Source organism: Clarias gariepinus, chromosome 9, assembly GCF_024256425.1.
Source record: "Clarias gariepinus isolate MV-2021 ecotype Netherlands chromosome 9, CGAR_prim_01v2, whole genome shotgun sequence".
NCBI classification, from domain to species: Eukaryota; Metazoa; Chordata; class Actinopteri; order Siluriformes; family Clariidae; genus Clarias; species Clarias gariepinus.
In genome coordinates this window covers 32113240-32131056 of record NC_071108.1, presented here as the reverse complement: position 1 = coordinate 32131056, position 17817 = coordinate 32113240, and the positions used below count along the sequence as shown (strand labels likewise).

At 36.8% G+C, this 17817-nt stretch overlaps 2 protein-coding genes across 8 annotated transcripts; one reads left to right on the top strand and one right to left on the bottom strand.

The window, feature by feature from the left end:
- Positions 1-437: 437 nt before the first annotated feature.
- On the bottom strand, positions 438-8776 carry car15 (carbonic anhydrase 15). Of its 5 annotated transcripts, XM_053504595.1 has the most exons (10): positions 8645-8659; positions 7340-7419; positions 6087-6125; positions 5849-6012; positions 5402-5575; positions 3761-3906; positions 3508-3600; positions 2635-2701; positions 2105-2259; positions 438-1414 (listed from the first exon to the last, which is right to left on the bottom strand). In XM_053504595.1, the coding sequence occupies exons 4-10, from the start codon at positions 5871-5873 to the stop codon at positions 1211-1213; spliced, it is 864 nt and encodes a 287-aa protein (XP_053360570.1). In that variant the 5' UTR covers positions 5874-6012; positions 6087-6125; positions 7340-7419; positions 8645-8659; the 3' UTR covers positions 438-1210. The 5 variants fall into 5 exon arrangements, with proteins under 5 accessions (XP_053360570.1, XP_053360568.1, XP_053360572.1 ...); XM_053504593.1 differs by lacking the exon at positions 5849-6012 and having other exon boundaries at positions 8645-8775; XM_053504597.1 differs by lacking the exons at positions 3508-3600; positions 5849-6012 and having other exon boundaries at positions 8645-8776.
- Positions 8777-8827: 51 nt separating this feature from the next.
- LOC128530569 (uncharacterized) lies at positions 8828-17196 on the top strand. Of its 3 annotated transcripts, none has more exons than XM_053504590.1 (5): positions 8828-8868; positions 11134-11817; positions 14523-14789; positions 15182-15292; positions 15792-17196. In XM_053504590.1, the coding sequence occupies exons 2-5, from the start codon at positions 11527-11529 to the stop codon at positions 16875-16877; spliced, it is 1755 nt and encodes a 584-aa protein (XP_053360565.1). In that variant the 5' UTR covers positions 8828-8868; positions 11134-11526; the 3' UTR covers positions 16878-17196. The 3 variants fall into 3 exon arrangements, with proteins under 3 accessions (XP_053360565.1, XP_053360566.1, XP_053360567.1); XM_053504591.1 differs by lacking the exon at positions 8828-8868 and adding an exon at positions 9773-9912; XM_053504592.1 differs by lacking the exon at positions 8828-8868 and having other exon boundaries at positions 11127-11817.
- Positions 17197-17817: the final 621 nt, after the last annotated feature.

Below are 17817 nucleotides of genomic sequence, written 5' to 3'. Positions count from 1 at the left end.
CAGTAAAAGTAAAAAGAACACTGTGCTGTTAACACACCCAGGGCACATGACCGTAGTAGGCTGGTGTGTTGAAGCCGTCCTGAGGCACCTGGATGTGGAGGATGAGGAAGGGGATGAAGAGGAAATGAAATGTGAGTGTCAGAAGAGCTGAAAGCCTTACATATGTAGCTGCTTATTTTTTTCTTAACAGGAATATTTAATTGAATGGGTGGCTATAAATCAGCTTTTTTGGGGGCTCCATGGTAAAAAATTACTATCATGCCTGCTGTCATCTACAGGCAAACATCACATCTCTGGGTAAGCTTGTTTGTGGTTCCCCATAAATTGACTTTTTAATATATTTAAAGCTGATCATTAAATGTTGTTTAGGATTTTTGATAAGGTGATACAATCATAAAAGTAGTTAATTTGTAAAACATTAATACTTCACAGAGGAATGAGAGAGCCAACCAAGCTTTGAAAGCATTTACTATTTTCAACATACATTCAATACAACAACAATAACGTATATCAGATTTTTTTTTCGCGCAGGCGTGCCATTAATAGCTCTTAATTTAAGTTGTACAGTATTAGGTAAATAAATGACTTTGTGCATCCATTTGCTCTCGTTGTACTCCATTCGAGACCATTTCTTTTCCCGCTGAAAGCTTCTTTCAAAAGCATGTAAAACTAACAAAAGCTTGTCGATTAACTATGACAATATTTCTTAACACTGATAACAATGTATGCAACGTTTCCAAAAATGGAAAATAAACAATAAACTGAAACCGAACATTTCAAAATGTAACAACAATAAAGCAGCAATCTGCAGTTTAATTTACATTTACGTGAACAGCATTGTTGGACTCAGGTTATTTTTACACTCCAAATATGAAGCAATTTAAGGCTGACTTATATTATTGACAGCATATTTTGGATGTTGCTTAAACTGCATGAGAATGCCTCCTAAGATGGACATTTATTTCACAAAACAGTTATTGATTTAAATGCTGGAATGGGATATTGCCTAATACAGAATAAATGCTGTATAAATAAATAAAGATTTGGCATTCAAGTCAATCTGGGCCTTTCCATTCTACAGAATAGCAGAAGTAAAAACTTCCTTTATTTCTCTATATAATTTTTTCTACACTTAACATACTTATCTAAGTGATAAGGAGATCAGAACTGTACGGGGGATGTGTGTGCGCTGGCTCAGATGCTTCACTGTTTAAGGAATCATGAGAGACAGCTTGCTGGTGATGAAGAGAACGGGGATGAAGAGTGCATGCTGGCTCAGAGCAGCATTTCTCGCAGAAGAAACAAAGATTTGGCGGTTCAAGGTCGGCTGGATGAAACGATAGTTGTTCACCAACTGCTTTTTCACCGTGTCATTTTTATCCGAGTGATACACCTGTGTGATGAACGGCAAAAGCTGAAACAGAACAAAAAGCAAAAGGTAGAAAGTTTTTTTCAGTACGCTGAAGCCATGATTGGACTGCCTGCTTTACATGTAAAATCCTGGCCTCCCAGGAACTCCTTTAATGGCTCAAACATGTTTAAAATGATGATGTTTAAAGTGAGATTAGGACTGTACCGGGGATGTGGCAATAACTCCTAGCTGAGGTCCTGTTAATATACAAGTGGTGTTGCTGAATGATTGTGTGTACAGTTTCTGCAGACAGAGGCATATCTTCTGAAATCTGGTTTTAATGTTTTAAACATATAGATAAACTGTTACTGTCTATCAATTTGATGCATTCATTCACTAGAAATTTTATCACCAGTCCCAGATTGTATTAAACACCCCTTGTACTGTAATTCAATGTTCCCTTAAAAAAAAAAACAGTACTTTCTTTTTTTATCCAAGACAATGTGACAACTATCTTAGTAAATGATCAACAATTAAAAGTATAAAAGATACTATAACCTCAAAGTGGGCAGCGTTTCGAGGAAATATGATTTATAACAGTTTTGATGTGAAGTAATATTACTGAGGTTTTCACAGATAACTCTGCTTTAATGGCGGCTATTGATTCTGTATTAATTCTTGAAAACTAAGACAAAGTAAAGATATTACTTGTTACTCTATGCCAGTATGTATTTTTATTTGTTTTGTTTTTACCTGTTGTCTGGAGATGAAAATGGGCTTCTCAAACACAATCCAAGTCACAGTCTGGCGGCAGGGCGGAGTTGTCTGGCCTCCTTGATACTGATAGAATGTATAATTATCAGGAAGGAGGTTTGACAACGCTGGAGGAGTCACCTTCATTGAATCCCCTGAAAACAAAACAGGAAATGGGGACGGCAGCCACCCTTTTCCAGAGCAACCTACATATATCTCATTTATAGAGTAGCTGTTAGCAGTGGCAACTTGGTGTTGCTGGGGTTAGAACTCAAACACATTCCAATCAGAAGTCTGATGCCTTAACCACTAAGCTACCACTGCGACTAACATTGAAACTTCCTTTATTTAACTTGAAACTCTCTGCTATGCGTTTTCACCCAAATGAGGATCGTTTCCCTGTTGAGTCTGGTTCCTCTCAAGGTTTGTTCCTGTCCTCGGCTTGCTCATCAGGGACAATCTTATCATTTTAAGTCATACACATTCACATTTCATAAAAAACTTCTGCTTTACAAACTGTTTTAAGTCACCTGGGTACGGCACGTTGGCGACGGCATGAGATATGGCTTTAAAAGCTTTGTTCTCATCAGAGGTGATCTGAAAACAAATCATGAATTAACATTTTGTCATGTTTACGATAGAGAGATTTAAACTCATACGTCTCTGATCACATCACAGAACCTTTGGGGCGTGAGAAAACTTAAACTGCACAATGTTTGAATAATGCCTGTTTTTGTAATGTCTGGAAAATTACAAAAAAACTTTTACTCACACCAATTATAAGACTGATCTTGCTAAACTGTCTTTTTGGTTGTGCCTCTGCCTCTGTATATGCATCTTCATCTTTCCAATTGTTAAAAGCGCTATACAAATAAAATTGAATTTAATCTTTCCTTGTCTGTTTATGCCTGCTTGCTTTCTTTGTCCACCATCTCTCTCTCTCTCTCTCTCTCTTTCTTTCTTGGGCTTGCCCCTTCTGATCAAGCTATTGGTACAGGTTTTATATTGAATGCCCTTCCTATTGCAACCCATTAATTTCCCTCAGGCCTGGGCCTGGCACTGAGAATGCGCTGCATGTCACAAGCCTAAACAGCTTGTTATAACTTTTTACGTCTCTCGAACAGTCTGTATGTTTTGGCGATACAGCTCTGGCTTTCTAAATCCAAATTTAAATACTAAGTCATGGCCACACAGTTCTCAGATCTCTGACCAAAATTTTCAGGCGGTTTTTCAAACATTGTCTGGTTAAATGCAGCATTTAGTTGCTGTCATACTAATGTTTTGCCCCATAATCTCCAGTACCTTAACTAATGTTTAAGAGTTTTTAAAGTTTTTTTTTTCTTCTATTTAACATTGTCCATCTTTTTAGGTCTGTAATAAATAGTAAAACATCATGATTTTACATCAACAAAGACTCCCATCATAAGCAGGCCTGACTGCACAACAGAAGCAGCTTCCACATCAGCGAATCCAGGAGCAAGACCTATAATCTGCATCTAAAAAGACACAAAGAGAGACTGACCTATATGGTCATGTGAAAAGTGAAATAATGCACACTCAGACATATGAGAATACATCCCTTGTGTGTATTTGTGTGTGTCTATTTATACACACACACACACACAAATATACATATACTCACATGTATGCACATACCTCCATAGGAAACCTGCGCTTGTCAAATTTATGCTCTGATCCGTTGGTGGTATTCGAACCCCAGTGGAATCTCATCTCTACAATTCGGTAATCATGGTTTATGCTGCCACCTTTCACAGTCATGCCTGCTTGAAACTTCACAACAACTAAACAAACACACAAAATCTAATCAAAACTAAATCTGTAGCAAAATTGCAAATGCATCACAAATATAATAACACTTACACAATAAAGCATTAAATTATAAGATAAAGAACATAAAACTACTTCTAAAATCTCTAATGTCCTTAATAAAACATATTACATGTTACAGTTTAGTAAGGCATTAGACTGACATTTAGTGTCATGCTTTTTATGCTATATATTTACCTAAAGGATAATTAGGAACACCATACTAATACAGTTTTTGACCCCCTTTTGCCTTCAGAACTGCCTTAATTCTACGTGGCATCGATTTAACAAAGGTGCTAAAAGCATTCTTTAGAAATGTTGGCCCATATTGATAGGATAGCATCTTGCAGTTGATGGAGATTTGTTGGATGCACATTCAGGGCATGAAGCTCCTATTCCACCACATCCCAAAGATGCTCTATTGGATTGAGATCTGGTGACTGTGGGGGCCATTTTAGTACAGTGAACTCACTGTCATGTTCAAAAAAACCTATTTGAAATGATTCGAGCTTTGTGACATGGTGCATTATCCTGCTGGAAGTAGCCATCAGAGGATGGGTACATGGTGGTCATAAAAGGATGGACATAGAAACAATGCTCAGGTAGCTTGTGGCATTTAAACGATGCCCAATTGGCACTAAGGAAAAAAAACCCACACCATTACACACCACCACCAGCCTGCACAGTGGTAACAAGGCATGATGGATCCATGTTCTCGTTCTGTTTACGCCAAATTCTGACTCTACCATTTAAATGTCTTAACAGAAATCGAGACTCATCAGACCAGGCAACATTTTTCCAGTCTTCAACTGGCCAATTTTGGTGAGCTTGTGCAAATTGTAGCCTCTTTTTCCTATTTTTAGTGGAGATGAGTGGTACCCGGTGGGGTCTTCTGCTGTTGTAGCCCATCCGCCTCAAGGTTGTGCGTGTTGTGGCTTCACAAATGCTTTGCTGCATACCTCGGTTGTAACGAGTGGTTATTTCAGTTAAAGTTGCTCTTCTATCAGCTTGAATCAGTCCGCCCATTCTCCTCTGACCTCTAGCATCAACAATGCATTTTCGCCCACAGGACTGCCGCATACTGGATGTTTTTCCCTTTTCACACCCTTCTTTGTAAACCCTAGAAATGGTTGTGCGTGAAAATCCCAGTAACTGAGCAGATTGTGAAATACTCAGACCGGCCCGTCTGGCACTAACAACCATGCCACGCTTTTTCATTCTGACATTCAGTTTGGAGTTCAGGAGATTGTTTTGACCAGGACCACACACCTAAATGCAGTGAAGCAACTGCCATGTGATTGGCTGATTAGATAATTGCATTAATAAGAAATTGAACAGGTGTTCCTAATAATCCTTTAGGTGAGTGTATATGCTCCATTTATTTTACTTTTTAAAGCACTACACTCTTATAAATATCAACATGCACAGATGCTATAGTTTTATGTCACTTTTCCCGTCAGTTGTGCATACCAGTGTCTCCGAGATTCATTACAGTCCATGATTTCTGTGGCACACTGAAGCCTCGCAACTGTAGACTACTGATGGAGTCATTCTTAATACCAACAGGCTTCAGTTCAATGGGAGATTGCAGCGTCGACTCTGTGGTGATGCAGTTACTAAACTGTTTCACCCAGTTATATGGATCTGTCATTACAAAAAAAAAGCATTTATATTATTAGCTTGTGTTAAAGAACATGAAATATAAAGAGAGCAGGCTAACACAAACCCATAAATTAAGATAAATAAAATCATTTAATTGGGACAAAAGAAAGATTTCTGTGAACAGAGTGCAGGGCGGTCTAATGCCTCATCTGATTCAAAATTTTGTGCTTGGTTATTAGTACTGATATTACATATTCTTACATATTTTACAAGCATTCAGGTTAGTCACAATAATCTCCACTTCTGCTGCTTTACCTTTTACCCTGAAATTTGGTCCCATGCTTTAGGTTTTTGAACTCAAACACAAAGGTCTTCAGCATAAAGCAAAAAATCATGAATTGACCTTGCTGTTCCAATAATTACGGAGGAGACCGCATGTTCACAAGTATGAAGAAAATGTTCTCCAAACTGTTGCAAATCTGGAAGAAGATTTTGGTTCAATCTGGCTTAAATATTTACACACAACTATATTTTTGTAGTAATTCGGACTTACTACAGGCATCTTCTGTGTAGCAGTAATTAAGGTGTGGAACTGGGACAGAAAAAGACATATAGGAACAGATAAGCAGAAAAAAATGGCAAATTCATATACAGATTAATAAAACAGTGGTACCTCGGCATACACACACCCCACCTCAAATTTTTTGCCTTAAAAACTGAAATTGTGCAAGAAATTTGCTTCGCCCATAATGTTTTTATTTTTTACCGTGCTGTATAAGGAAAGAGTAATCACAAGTTCATTACTGTTGCTTGCGTGGTGTTTGATTTTATGTTATATCATTTCCATGTTTGAGCGTGTCGAGTTTAGAATGCATTTATACATGCGACGTTAGCAGGAACTAAAAACACACGTAGCAATGCAAAGAAGACAGAACAGCAAAATATTTAAGCAATATAAATTCAACAAAGTGTTAACAGCAAGATTGTTGTTGCTGCTGACAAGGAAATTAATCCCATCCTGTTACTGAACGCAACTGTATTTACAATCCAGAAGTAGGGATAGGAAAACCATGGCAAATGCATTTAAATGAAGAGGCGACCGGCTTTGCTTTGAAGAGAGCGATTGTGTAATAGAGCAATCCATGATAAGAAGGGGGCATTTTAATGCATAACACCTGGTAAGTTGACCTTTAAAAGTTGTTTGTGTTAGTGGAAAGCCAAGCTAAGCAAGTTGCCATATTTTTTGTGGGGTTTTTTTGCATTTTGTTCAAGGTTTAGTGAAGACACAGCACAATGAGGCTCAAGAATGTTAGCAAGCACAGAGAAAAGGGAGCCACTTTCAGTTAAATTTTTAAAGCAGCTGGTGGCAAAAGGAATCATAAATTAAGGCTAAGTGAGATTTAATGTGTATGTATTTAATATTTTACTTATTTTACGTCTTTTCAGAATGTTTTGTTTTTATATGCAAAAAATATGATTATAATGTTGGACACATGATTTCCTACAGGAAAATGCATTTTGCAATATTCATTTTTTCGCCTTAAGAATGAGCCTCCGAAACAGATTAAATTTGTATGTCGAGGTACAGCTGTATACTGATACAGACTGTGCTTGAGGTTACTTTTTTGAAGCAAATTTAAATTAAAGAAAGCATCAAAAGCAACCATACATGTTTTAGATTTATGTGAAACACACACTTTTCTGCTTAGGTTTGAATTAAAGGTAAGTAAAAATTGCACTCATTTAATTTCACTGCTGTTGAGATATGCTTTGTGCAATGGAAATAAATCGAAGCGTTGTACAAACCTTTAAGTGGTGAAGCACTGAGTGCACTTAGTGTTAAGAACGAAATTAGAGCCGGCAAAGACGACATACTTCGCCCATTCCTTCAGGGGGTAAACAGAAACATTTAAGTTATACACATAATCTTTCTAATGTTTATAATGAAATAACTGCGGCTACTGTTGAAATCTGTAATGGATAGACAGTGGCAGACAGTGGAAACATGATCTCAGTTGCTCTTTCGGCTGCTCCCACTGAGGGGTCACTGCAGCAAACCATCAGATTCGCTATCAAATTACTTCTTAAATGGTCGAGGCCCAAAAAAATGGAGGTCAGCTGATGACCTGAATACACTGAATAACCAGCTCTTACCATCAGTGGACTTTTTTTTTCTTTGAGCATATTTCAGGATAACAATGCCAGGATTCATAGGACTCAAATTGTAAAAAAAGTGGTTCAGGGAGCACGAGACATCATTTTCATACATGGATTGGCCAATGGCCATCACACACTATGACGACATAGAGCTCGTGGCATAGTACTTGGGCCCTAATAATAACCACAAAGTGGTAAAGTGCTCGCCCTATCATCCGGAGATCGCTGGTTCGATTCCCGGGTGATGCTGTAACCTTTCACAGGCAGACGTTTAGAGAGCTGATTGGCCGAGTTCTCTCAGAGGGGAGGGATGAGAAGTACTTCGTGCTCCCACATTACAGCCAATCAGGGGCGTCTGTGAGCTCACGCAAGTGGAAGGAGCGGATAGCGCCGTCCTCCAAGTGTGTTACTCCGCCCTCAAAAAGATGCGGGCACTTCGAAAAGATGCGGTCGGCTGGCGTCACGTGGTTCGGAGTAAACACGACCGAGTAGTAGTAGTAGCCTTAATGTGGGAGCCCCCTAGTGTCAGGGAGGAATTGGACACGAATAAAAATTAGAAAGAATTTTTTTGGGAGGGGATATATGGATATATATATATATATATATATATATATATTTAAACTGCAATACATGGGTTACGGTTTTAACAACTGAAAACGCTCAAGAAATCAATGAACTTTGGAAAAGCTAATTCAGGCCTAATACAGATACCACTGTATTACCATAGGTGGTACCATAATTTGAAACAGATACCATAAGTTAAAACTGGGCAAGAAGATTCTGTCAAAAAAAAACACGCTGAAGTACATACGTTTAGCGTTTTACGGTTGTTTTAACGCTTTATAAAAATGTAATATATTAAGGATGATACGTGCGTTATGTCTAAGCCTGAAAACACCAGCTGCTAAATGTGCTAACAATAAGCCACACAGAGTAGCTACGATAAATACTTACGGAAACCAACAAAAGATCAGAAAAAAAAACAAAATTAAGGACGTATGTAAGCTTTATCGCTATTTATTTTTATTTTTTACCACAGCACACAGTACTACACTTGTCTAGCGCCGTCACGTTCAATGCGCATGCGCAGAATAATTACTGTTTCCTGTGTAGTACTGCATAGCGTCTTGGAGTTACGTGACAAAAGAACGAACGACCAGGACCGAAAAGACTCAAATGTAAGTACTCAATTCTGTTTCCTGTATATACTATATTATATTATAGTATACTATATATATAAAACATACGGAGGTTTTGCGATGCTTTGCGCATGCGCGCCCAATAGAAAATGAACGAATCACTCTCCAGGACGACTCGTTCATCTGAGTTATGTTAAAGATTCGTTCAAAAAGAACGAATCGTTAATGAACGACCCATCACTATAACTCCACATTGTCAATAACAATACCAAAATAGCGCTTAGTTTGGCAAAAAAAACTTTTTTGAATACCGTGTAAATCCCACAGGTTAAACCCAAAGCCCTACTCTACATGTCTTCCTTTCCACGCTCTATTTGGCCTGTTATTTTTTTATTTAGCACACCATGAAGACATCTTGGACAATGCTATGCTTTCAACTTTGTGGCAAGTTTTTGGGAAGGCCCTTTTCTATTCCAACATGACTGTGCCCCAGTGCACAAAGCAAAGATTATGAAGACATGGCTTGTTGAGAACAGAGTGGAAGAACTTGACTGGCCCGCACAGAGCGCTGACCTCTAGCCCATCAAGCTCCTTTGGGATAAACTGAAACGGAAATTGTGAGCCAGGCCTTCTGTTTCAACATCAGTGCCTGACCTCATAAGGGCATGGGAATTCCCACAGAAACACTCAAAAATATTGTTGACAGCCTTTTAAGAAGAGTTGTACGGAGCCCCTAAAGGGACATGGGTGGGGGAAAAAAACTTTTGGAGGAAAAAAAAACCCCACCATGACCAAAAAAAATGCGAGGCAAAAAAAATATGAGACGCGAGGGGAAAAAAATACTGGAGAGAGAAAAAAAACGGGACATGGGGGCGGAGGGAATCGGGATCACGTGACTCATATTGGGCGTCAGTCTTCCAAAATACAGAAAAGACACATACAATACGTCCGTGCATTTAGCCCACAGTTGTGTTGAAGTACCGTTAGCGCTATTCACTGTCTGCAATGGAGGGGGACCTAGAAATATTCCTGAGGTCAAGAGGAATACCCCAGGAAACCATATTGCTCATGAAACAGGACAAGGTACGGTCAAATGTATTAGAAGTTATAAGCACAAGTGTTCGACCACAAGACTCTGTTATCCACTTTTTAAGAAAACGTTTAATACTATTTATTAGTTATAATTACAGTAAAGTTATGGTTACTGCTTTGATACGGCTGTATAGAAGCCCTGTTGTCAAACTATAATACAATACAGCACTAATATCATCTCTTTTACATCCAACAGTGGGCATTCATGGACAGTATGGACACATTCATGCACAATTTTTGCACTATATACTTATACTTTCATTATGGACCACTGCACAAATCACTTTAATAATAAGACACTTTAAGAAGTCAGTCACTTTATGCATATTTGCACACCTCAGCCATTTTTTAAAATTACTTATGGAGAAATTTCTATTTTCTTCTTTCATATTTCTATATTATATATATTTTGTTCTTATTTGTACAGTATATTTTTATTCTTATTTTATTTTAGGTAGCACAGTATATTTTTACTTTTACTAGTTAATTTCATTTTTCTGCAATATTTCTTTTATTGCAATATGTCTTTATTTTTACAGTATATTTTACCAGTTAACTTTATTTTCTACCGTATTAGCTTTTATTTATATTTATTCTTATGTTTAAGTTTTTATTTTAAGGTCACTGGTAGTCGAAAAAGCATTTCACTGCATATCATACTGTGTATGACTGTGTACGTGACAAATAAAATTTGAATTTGATTTTGAATTTGAACTAAACAGCAGATAAACTGTAATGTAGAAAAAATGTAGAAACCAAACAATATACATCACTGTAAGCAATGCCATCAGAAATTGTGACAAGATGCAAACTGGAAAAAAAAAAGTCAACAGTTTTTTTTTATTACAATTTCTGATGACATTGCTTACAGTGATGTATATTATTTGTGTTCCAACATTATTCCTAGATTACAGTACTATATTCCCATTTCCTTTCAGAGAATGCCATAAGATATGCTCACAATGTGCAATACAGCGCAGTACATCCTCATATTACCATTTTAAAATTGGCAAGTTTAATAAACACCTTGTTCACAAAGTGTTTCTATTTTACAAAATTACGATTTATTGTAAGTTTTTTTTTCCATTGTTTGGTTGTACCTATTGTAATATACAGTATAATATGTACAGTGTTTTCTTTTCATCACTTTTACATGACATCATGTTAGTGAGACATAATCAGATGTGTATCCCTTATAATTTCTCTTTACAGATTGACAAGTCTGTTTTGTCTGTTATGAAAGATGAGCAAATGGCAAACTACCTCAAATGTTATGGTGACAGAGTGGCAGTTGTGTCATTCTGTCATCAAACACAACCAAACACAAACCAAGAGGCTGTGTTGCAAAGAGTGAGGGATAAAATAGAAACCAGAAAACTAGGATCAACGCCTCGAATGTTGCGTTCAAAGTCCTCTTTAAATCCTAGGCAGGGGAGTTTGTTGTCACGGCCCAAAAATCATCATGCTGAGAAAACCACCAGGAAGATTGAAATTGGTTGACTTAATTTTTGTAGCAAAGGATACCAACAAGTGAGGACCAGAAATGGTGGTGGAACAAGACATGTCACTGTGAAAAAAAGCACAATAGTACAAGAGATACTGGCAATGGGAAAGGACCTATTTTTTCCAAATGGCCTCTCAACCAAGGGATCTGCAGAAGATTTTAATTTTCATGTTTGTGACTTTAAAAGAAACCCTATTTCCTTGGGTGACATTGTTGGCCTTCTTTATGAACAAACAAAATTAAAACTTTTGAGGTTTTACATCTGCACCAGAGATACAGACTTATCTAATCAAACTGGATCTGGAGGTGATATTGAAGAATACAGCTCTGACAGTGAGTCCTGGGATGTACTGGAAAAGGAGGCTTTTTTAAAAAATGCCACCACTGGAGAGGTGTGTGGCACACACACACACACACACACACACACACAAATATATAAAACTGTAAAAAGTCTTAGGCATAACTACAGTACAAATGTTATATCCTCCTGACTACCAGGGAAAAAAATATTTTCAAATTACTTTTATTTTTCCTTTTTCTAATTGTTTAAAAGGCAATGAGCATACTGACAAGTTTTTTTTTTTTTTTTTTTTTTTCACAATATGTTGTGTCCACTACACTGGACAATGGAAGTTAGTATATCCGAAAACGAACCATGAACACAACAAGGAAATTACAAAGAAAATATCAAGAATCAGTATAAACTTTGACTGACACATCATTGTTAGTGTGGTGTTTGTATTTTGAACTTTTTTGTGGTGCTTGCGAAGCACTACTATTGTTATCACTCAGGCTTATTCTTCTTTTTTTCTTCTTTTTCCGTACAAAAGTTTGGCACGTAACTAGTCCCACACCGTTTGTCGTAGACACATGAATGAGGTGTCAAATCATGCGCCTTATTCGGGAATGGGGTGCTATGACTTTTCTAAGGGGTGGGTGGTTAATTGCCCCCGCCCCAAAAAGTCCCATAGACTTAACATTGAGACCAACATCAGCTATGACATCATAGATATGACATCATAGCTATGTCTATGATGCCACGGCAAGCACCACTCATATTTTCTTCAGGAAATGTGCCTCTTTAGTATGTATTTCTTGGTTATGGGGTATGATATTTTAAGAAGCGATAGCCCCTTCTCCACCAGGGTGTTCAAAAGTTGACGATCATAAAGTATTGTTCAAAGAACAAGTGGGTTTCTCTGGGAATAGATTTAGTCAAATGCAGAACAGCTTGTGCTCCGATGCCCTGACCTGCTGTGATTGGGAAAATGGTCTTGCCTTGGTACACAACAAAATCTAAGACCACGCAATTTGGTGTGGCCAAGACAAACACCTTCAGTCCAGTTGGGTATGGTTTCCCTGGGAACATACTGGCGAACTGGCAAATCTTAAAAAAGCATGAAACATTATTAGATTTATCAGAATATATAATTTAGCAGAAAATTATAATTATAAGTAAAAAGTAAAAACCTATAGGTACTGTTAATAGTGATATATATTTAGAAGACAATGACAGGGTGTACATTGTAGTCTTGGCCCAGAGGAGACGATGACCAGATGTGGATGGTTGTTCTCTCGCTGTCTCTTGTCTCTGTTTGCCCTGTCTGAACATCATCTGTGCTTTCTGACTTCTCTGACTCTGCCTCAAACTCTGCATTTTCATCTTCCTCATTTGACAACTTATTATCTGAGTTTTCACCAACAATTTGCAGCAAAATTCTCTCTGCCTCTGAAAGTGACTCCCTTCCTGCTTACGATAATCACAATTTTGGTAATAATTACAACTGTCCACTAAGGAGGACATTTTTTAAATGCTCACTTATGATGGAAAAACATTCATACATTACATTAGAAAATTCATTAAATTGTTTTTTAGAGATTCATGTAAAATAAAACAACAACATTTCAAGATAAAATTTTATCAATAAAAAAGATTAAGCACTACTTTTTTTTCTTTCCATAAAATGTCCTGGTGGTGATAGATGCCATTTTCCAAAAGGAGAAGGAGAAAGTTCCCAAAGCCCCACCCCTATAAATCTGGTATCATTTAAAAGTCCTGAATGTCCTCTTTAAAGCACAATAGGAGTCAATTAGGTAGCATGCAGGATATGGGAGATATTCAAGTTTACAAATGTCCTCTAGAGGGGACAAATTTTAACTGCCGGTAGTCAGGAGGATATACACTATAATAATAAACATCATATTAAAACCTATGGATCAAAAATTTGGATGTTACTTAAGTTCATATGTATGTGAAGGCAGGCGAGCAAATATTTTTGGCAATATAGTGTATGTTTATTGTTTTTTCATTATGTTCAAAACCTATAAATATTTCTAAACATAATTTGAAAATTAATTTATAGCATTACAGACGAATATTTACATGCCTTTAATATAAGCAACAAATTACATGACAGACATGTTTTTAAATGAAAAATAAATATATTATCCTGGATTTTTCATGATAATTAAAGGAGTGAGTGTGACAAACTTACCAGAACTCATATTTTCCAGTATGTGGAGTAAAACCCCACAGCCATTTTACTTACAGTACTGAGCAAATTTTGGGTACATACAGAAAATGACATACGCAAAGATGCCTTTGAAAACATTTCCACTACAAACACTGAAGAGTAATAAAGTAAACAATCTTTAAAAAAATATATATATTTGGTGTGAAAATCTTTGCTTGAAAATAATCTGTAGCATTAGATATAGATTTGTGCAGTTAGATGTTTTACTGAGCACACCAGAGAATATGCCAGAGTTTTTATTAACTCAAACTTTCTCCTTTGCATTTTCATGCAAAACCCAGGAGCCTACAATATGTTTTTTTTCTGTCATTCTATTATGTAATATGTTGCTTTCTTTACAGTCATGCAAATATACTTCTGTAATGTTGTTATTTGTATGTTTTTAGTTCATTCTTAAGTTATGTTTGGAAATATTGAGTGGTTTTGTTAAAATTGCAGGCACTAATGCAGGCATGATAAACAACAACTTCTACCAAAGATATGGTGCCTTTTGCACAGTACTTCGGGTATATACAAAATGTATGTATGTACAGTATGTGTATTTGTATTTCTTTTCTCGTCAGGATCTAGAACTCCAAGAACATACATCAAAAAAATCAAAACGATGGAGCCCTGAATCACCCAATGAAACAAGGGCTTTGGCAATCCAGAATACTAACACAGATGATGCAACATCAAATACAAAACCTTGTATGGGTGATGAAGGAGATACACTGTTTCCTGATTCACAGATTCACTGGGATCCTGAAAATGAAGAACACGAAAGGACAGAAGTTGAAGATGTTATTGTGATAAACCTGTGTTTAGACAATGCTGATGATGTCACTGAGGTAATGAAGTCACGTCAAGTTTGCAAAAATACTGTATTATCTGACACATTTTCATCCTAAGGAAAACTTTAATGTTAACAATATAAATACAGTTGATTGTATTTACACAAGATAATTGCTGTACAGATGCATAAATCCAAAGGAACGAATGTAATCAAAGGTGTTTTGTGAGTTAAGATGTAAAATATTTAAATAAGATGATACTTAAACGTCATGAATGAATAAAAAAATTGGATTAGTGAAAAAATTTAATTAAAACACACTGCATAGAGATACGCTTAAGACCCACTCTATGGTTCTTTAATTTTGTTTTTACTCCATGTATATGTGTAATTGTTGACTCTGCTTTGCATTATGAAATTTATTTAAGCAATATTTGTGTATATTCTTAGTTGTTCATGGACAATGAAGAGGTGAATGAACCTGTTTCAACAACCTTATCTTATAAAGAACCTCTACTGTCTGCCAAATCACCACATGAGAGAGTGGAAACAAGTTTGCAGGTAAAGAAACATACATGCTGAGAAAGCTTGTGTTTTTAATTTCATTAGCCTACAGTGTAAGGTCCAGAGATATTTTCAGGCACTATGCCCGAGTCTCCTGTCACTTCTTCTAGTCATAGGCTGTTTGGATATGAACATGTTGTAAACAAACAACTTTAACAATAGCTTCAATCACTTGTCATTAACCTATTTACGAATAAAATTAACATACGTCTACAGCACAACCTTACAACTCATTTGCCAGTAAGACAGTCACGTTCCTTAACCATGTTGTAGCTGTTAACATCATATACTGTATGTTCATCAGTGTTGTGATATGTTTTGAATGATCTTAATCAATATAAGAAATACATTCACAGCCTGCTAATAACTCAAGTTATCCTTTAATGGTTATATAAATATTTGTTAGCTGATGACTACCACTGTACAGTACACATTGTCTTTTTAGTTTTAACTGATATGCCAAACTCTTAATTTTTTTTTTTCCTTTTCATTTCAGTCCAACAGTGAAATACTTCCTGGAGATTTTGCTTCCGAATCAGAAAACTATAGCAACTCTTCAACCACCAATGATGACTTGGCAAATTCAAGAGCTGTGCATTATGTGTCAGTTCATAGGATTACCATTTTAAAAGATCTCATAGTTGCTTACTTGGACCCAAACATATTGCAGTGTACTTTAAAAATGGAATTTGTTAACGAAAAGGCCATTGATGATTCTGGAGTTTCAAGAGATATGTACACTGCATTCTGGGAGCAGTTCCTTGAACAGTGTGAAGGTGAAGAAGAACGTGTTCCAAGATTGAGGCTAGATTTTTCTGAGGATGAATGGCAGGCAGTGGGAAGGATTTGGGCCAAAGGTTTTCTAGACCATGGTGTACTACCAATAAGGCTTTCAAAGTCTTTCATATTGGCATCTATTCATGGAATTGATGCAGTTGATGTGCATGTCCTGTTGTCCTCTTTCCTCAACTACCTCTCTTCTAATGAGCGAGTCATTATTGAAAGGGCTTTACAGGGCACACTGGAGGAAAATGATGAGGAAGACTTACTTGACCTTTTTACAAGGATGGGTTCCCAATGCCTTCCTCCAAAAGATAATATGGAATCTGCCATCCAAACAATGGCTCATAAAGCCATACTGCAAGAACCTAAATATATAGTAGATTGCTTCTCCAAGGCCATGTCATGTGTACAGCTAAACTTGTCTGACAAAAAAAGTGTGCTGTCTTTATATGAAATGAAAAAGGCTACTGGCAAAAAAGTGTCACAGCTGCTTCAAACTACCAAGGAAATGCTTACTCAGCAAGAGCAGGCAACCTTCAACCATCTTCAGCTTTATGTTCGGAACGCAGACCAAAAAAAAGCAGAACAGTTTCTGCGTTTTTGCACAGGGTCTTCGGTCATGTGTGTTGACAAAATTAATGTATGTTTCAATGCAGAGTCTGGCCTCAGCCGACGGCCTGTTGCTCACACCTGTGGAGCTACCCTTAAAGTGTCTTACACTTATAGCTCTTACCCAGAGTTTCGTACAGAGTTTGATAACATTCTGTCTAGTAACTACTTGAAAATGGACATCATTTAAACTTGATACGTGACAACTTATAAAGTATCTGTTCTTTCACTACTGCTGACATACTTTAAGTTCATTTTTGTATAAAGACATGTTCTGTCTGTTCATTTTCGTTCTTTGTTTGTGAAAGCTGTTTAAACATTTATTTGTACTTAAAGCAGTTTTCAGCTTTCACAGGTTACAAGAAACAGAGAACCAATTATTATGCACTTTTCTTTTACATCATTTTTAGGAAAGTTGACTGACACTTATGACAGTAAGCAGGTTAGGTTTATGTTTTAGTATTTTAACTGAATAAAGACAATGCTGCCTTTTGCCTGTTCATAAAAAAATAAAATAAAACACACACACACGTCCTGCTTTACAAAATCTAGAAATTTTATTTACCAAAACTTGATTTATTTCACTAACATTGTTGAACGGTGTTCAATTTGCATTGGCTTAAACTCTAATTATGGTGTGTCATTGTGGCTTCTTTTCATATGGGAGTTTACAAGGATGCAGTGATCTTTTCTCTAAGCAGAAGATAAAGGTTTATAGCTTGATAAGAGTCTGTTGGAAGATTAAGATTACTTTCAGCCATAATAATATTACACAGTTCATAAACATCTTCATCACATGGTATGGGACGTCGAAAGATGCACTCATTCTTGCACAGCTCAAACTGGTCATTTTTTTGCTGGTGCAAGGAAGTCCCTTGACTATATAGAGTTCAGGCAGTGAGTACATGACGTTTGGCTGACCACTGGGGACATTCGGGTTGCGAGAAGGCCTGATGGTGTGCGCATCCCATACCCTGACAGTATCGTCCAGCTCATCCTGTGAAAACATTAAATTATTAATATTTTAAATATGTAATTTAGTTTTGTCTATTAGCACAAAGTTACCATCCAAACCAATAGAATCCAAAGACAAATACACTATACCTGTGTCAGAAGGTTGGGTCATGGCA

Excerpts from the sequence above, each read along its gene's own strand:
- car15 (XM_053504593.1), bottom strand. The coding sequence starts at position 7,406 with ATGTCGTCTTTGCCGGCTCTAATTTCGTTCTTAACACTAAGTGCACTC. Across the intron at positions 3,907-5,401 it reads AATGAATCTCGGAGACACTG|TTGTTGTGAAGTTTCAAGCA; the intron begins GTATGCACAACT and ends GTGTTTGTTTAG. Across the intron at positions 2,702-3,507 it reads TGATGGGAGTCTTTGTTGAT|ATCACCTCTGATGAGAACAA; the intron begins GTAAAATCATGA and ends ATTTGTTTTCAG.
- LOC128530569 (XM_053504590.1), top strand. The coding sequence starts at position 11,527 with ATGGGAAAGGACCTATTTTTTCCAAATGGCCTCTCAACCAAGGGATCT. Across the intron at positions 11,818-14,522 it reads AAAATGCCACCACTGGAGAG|GATCTAGAACTCCAAGAACA; the intron begins GTGTGTGGCACA and ends TTTTCTCGTCAG. Across the intron at positions 14,790-15,181 it reads ATGCTGATGATGTCACTGAG|TTGTTCATGGACAATGAAGA; the intron begins GTAATGAAGTCA and ends GTATATTCTTAG.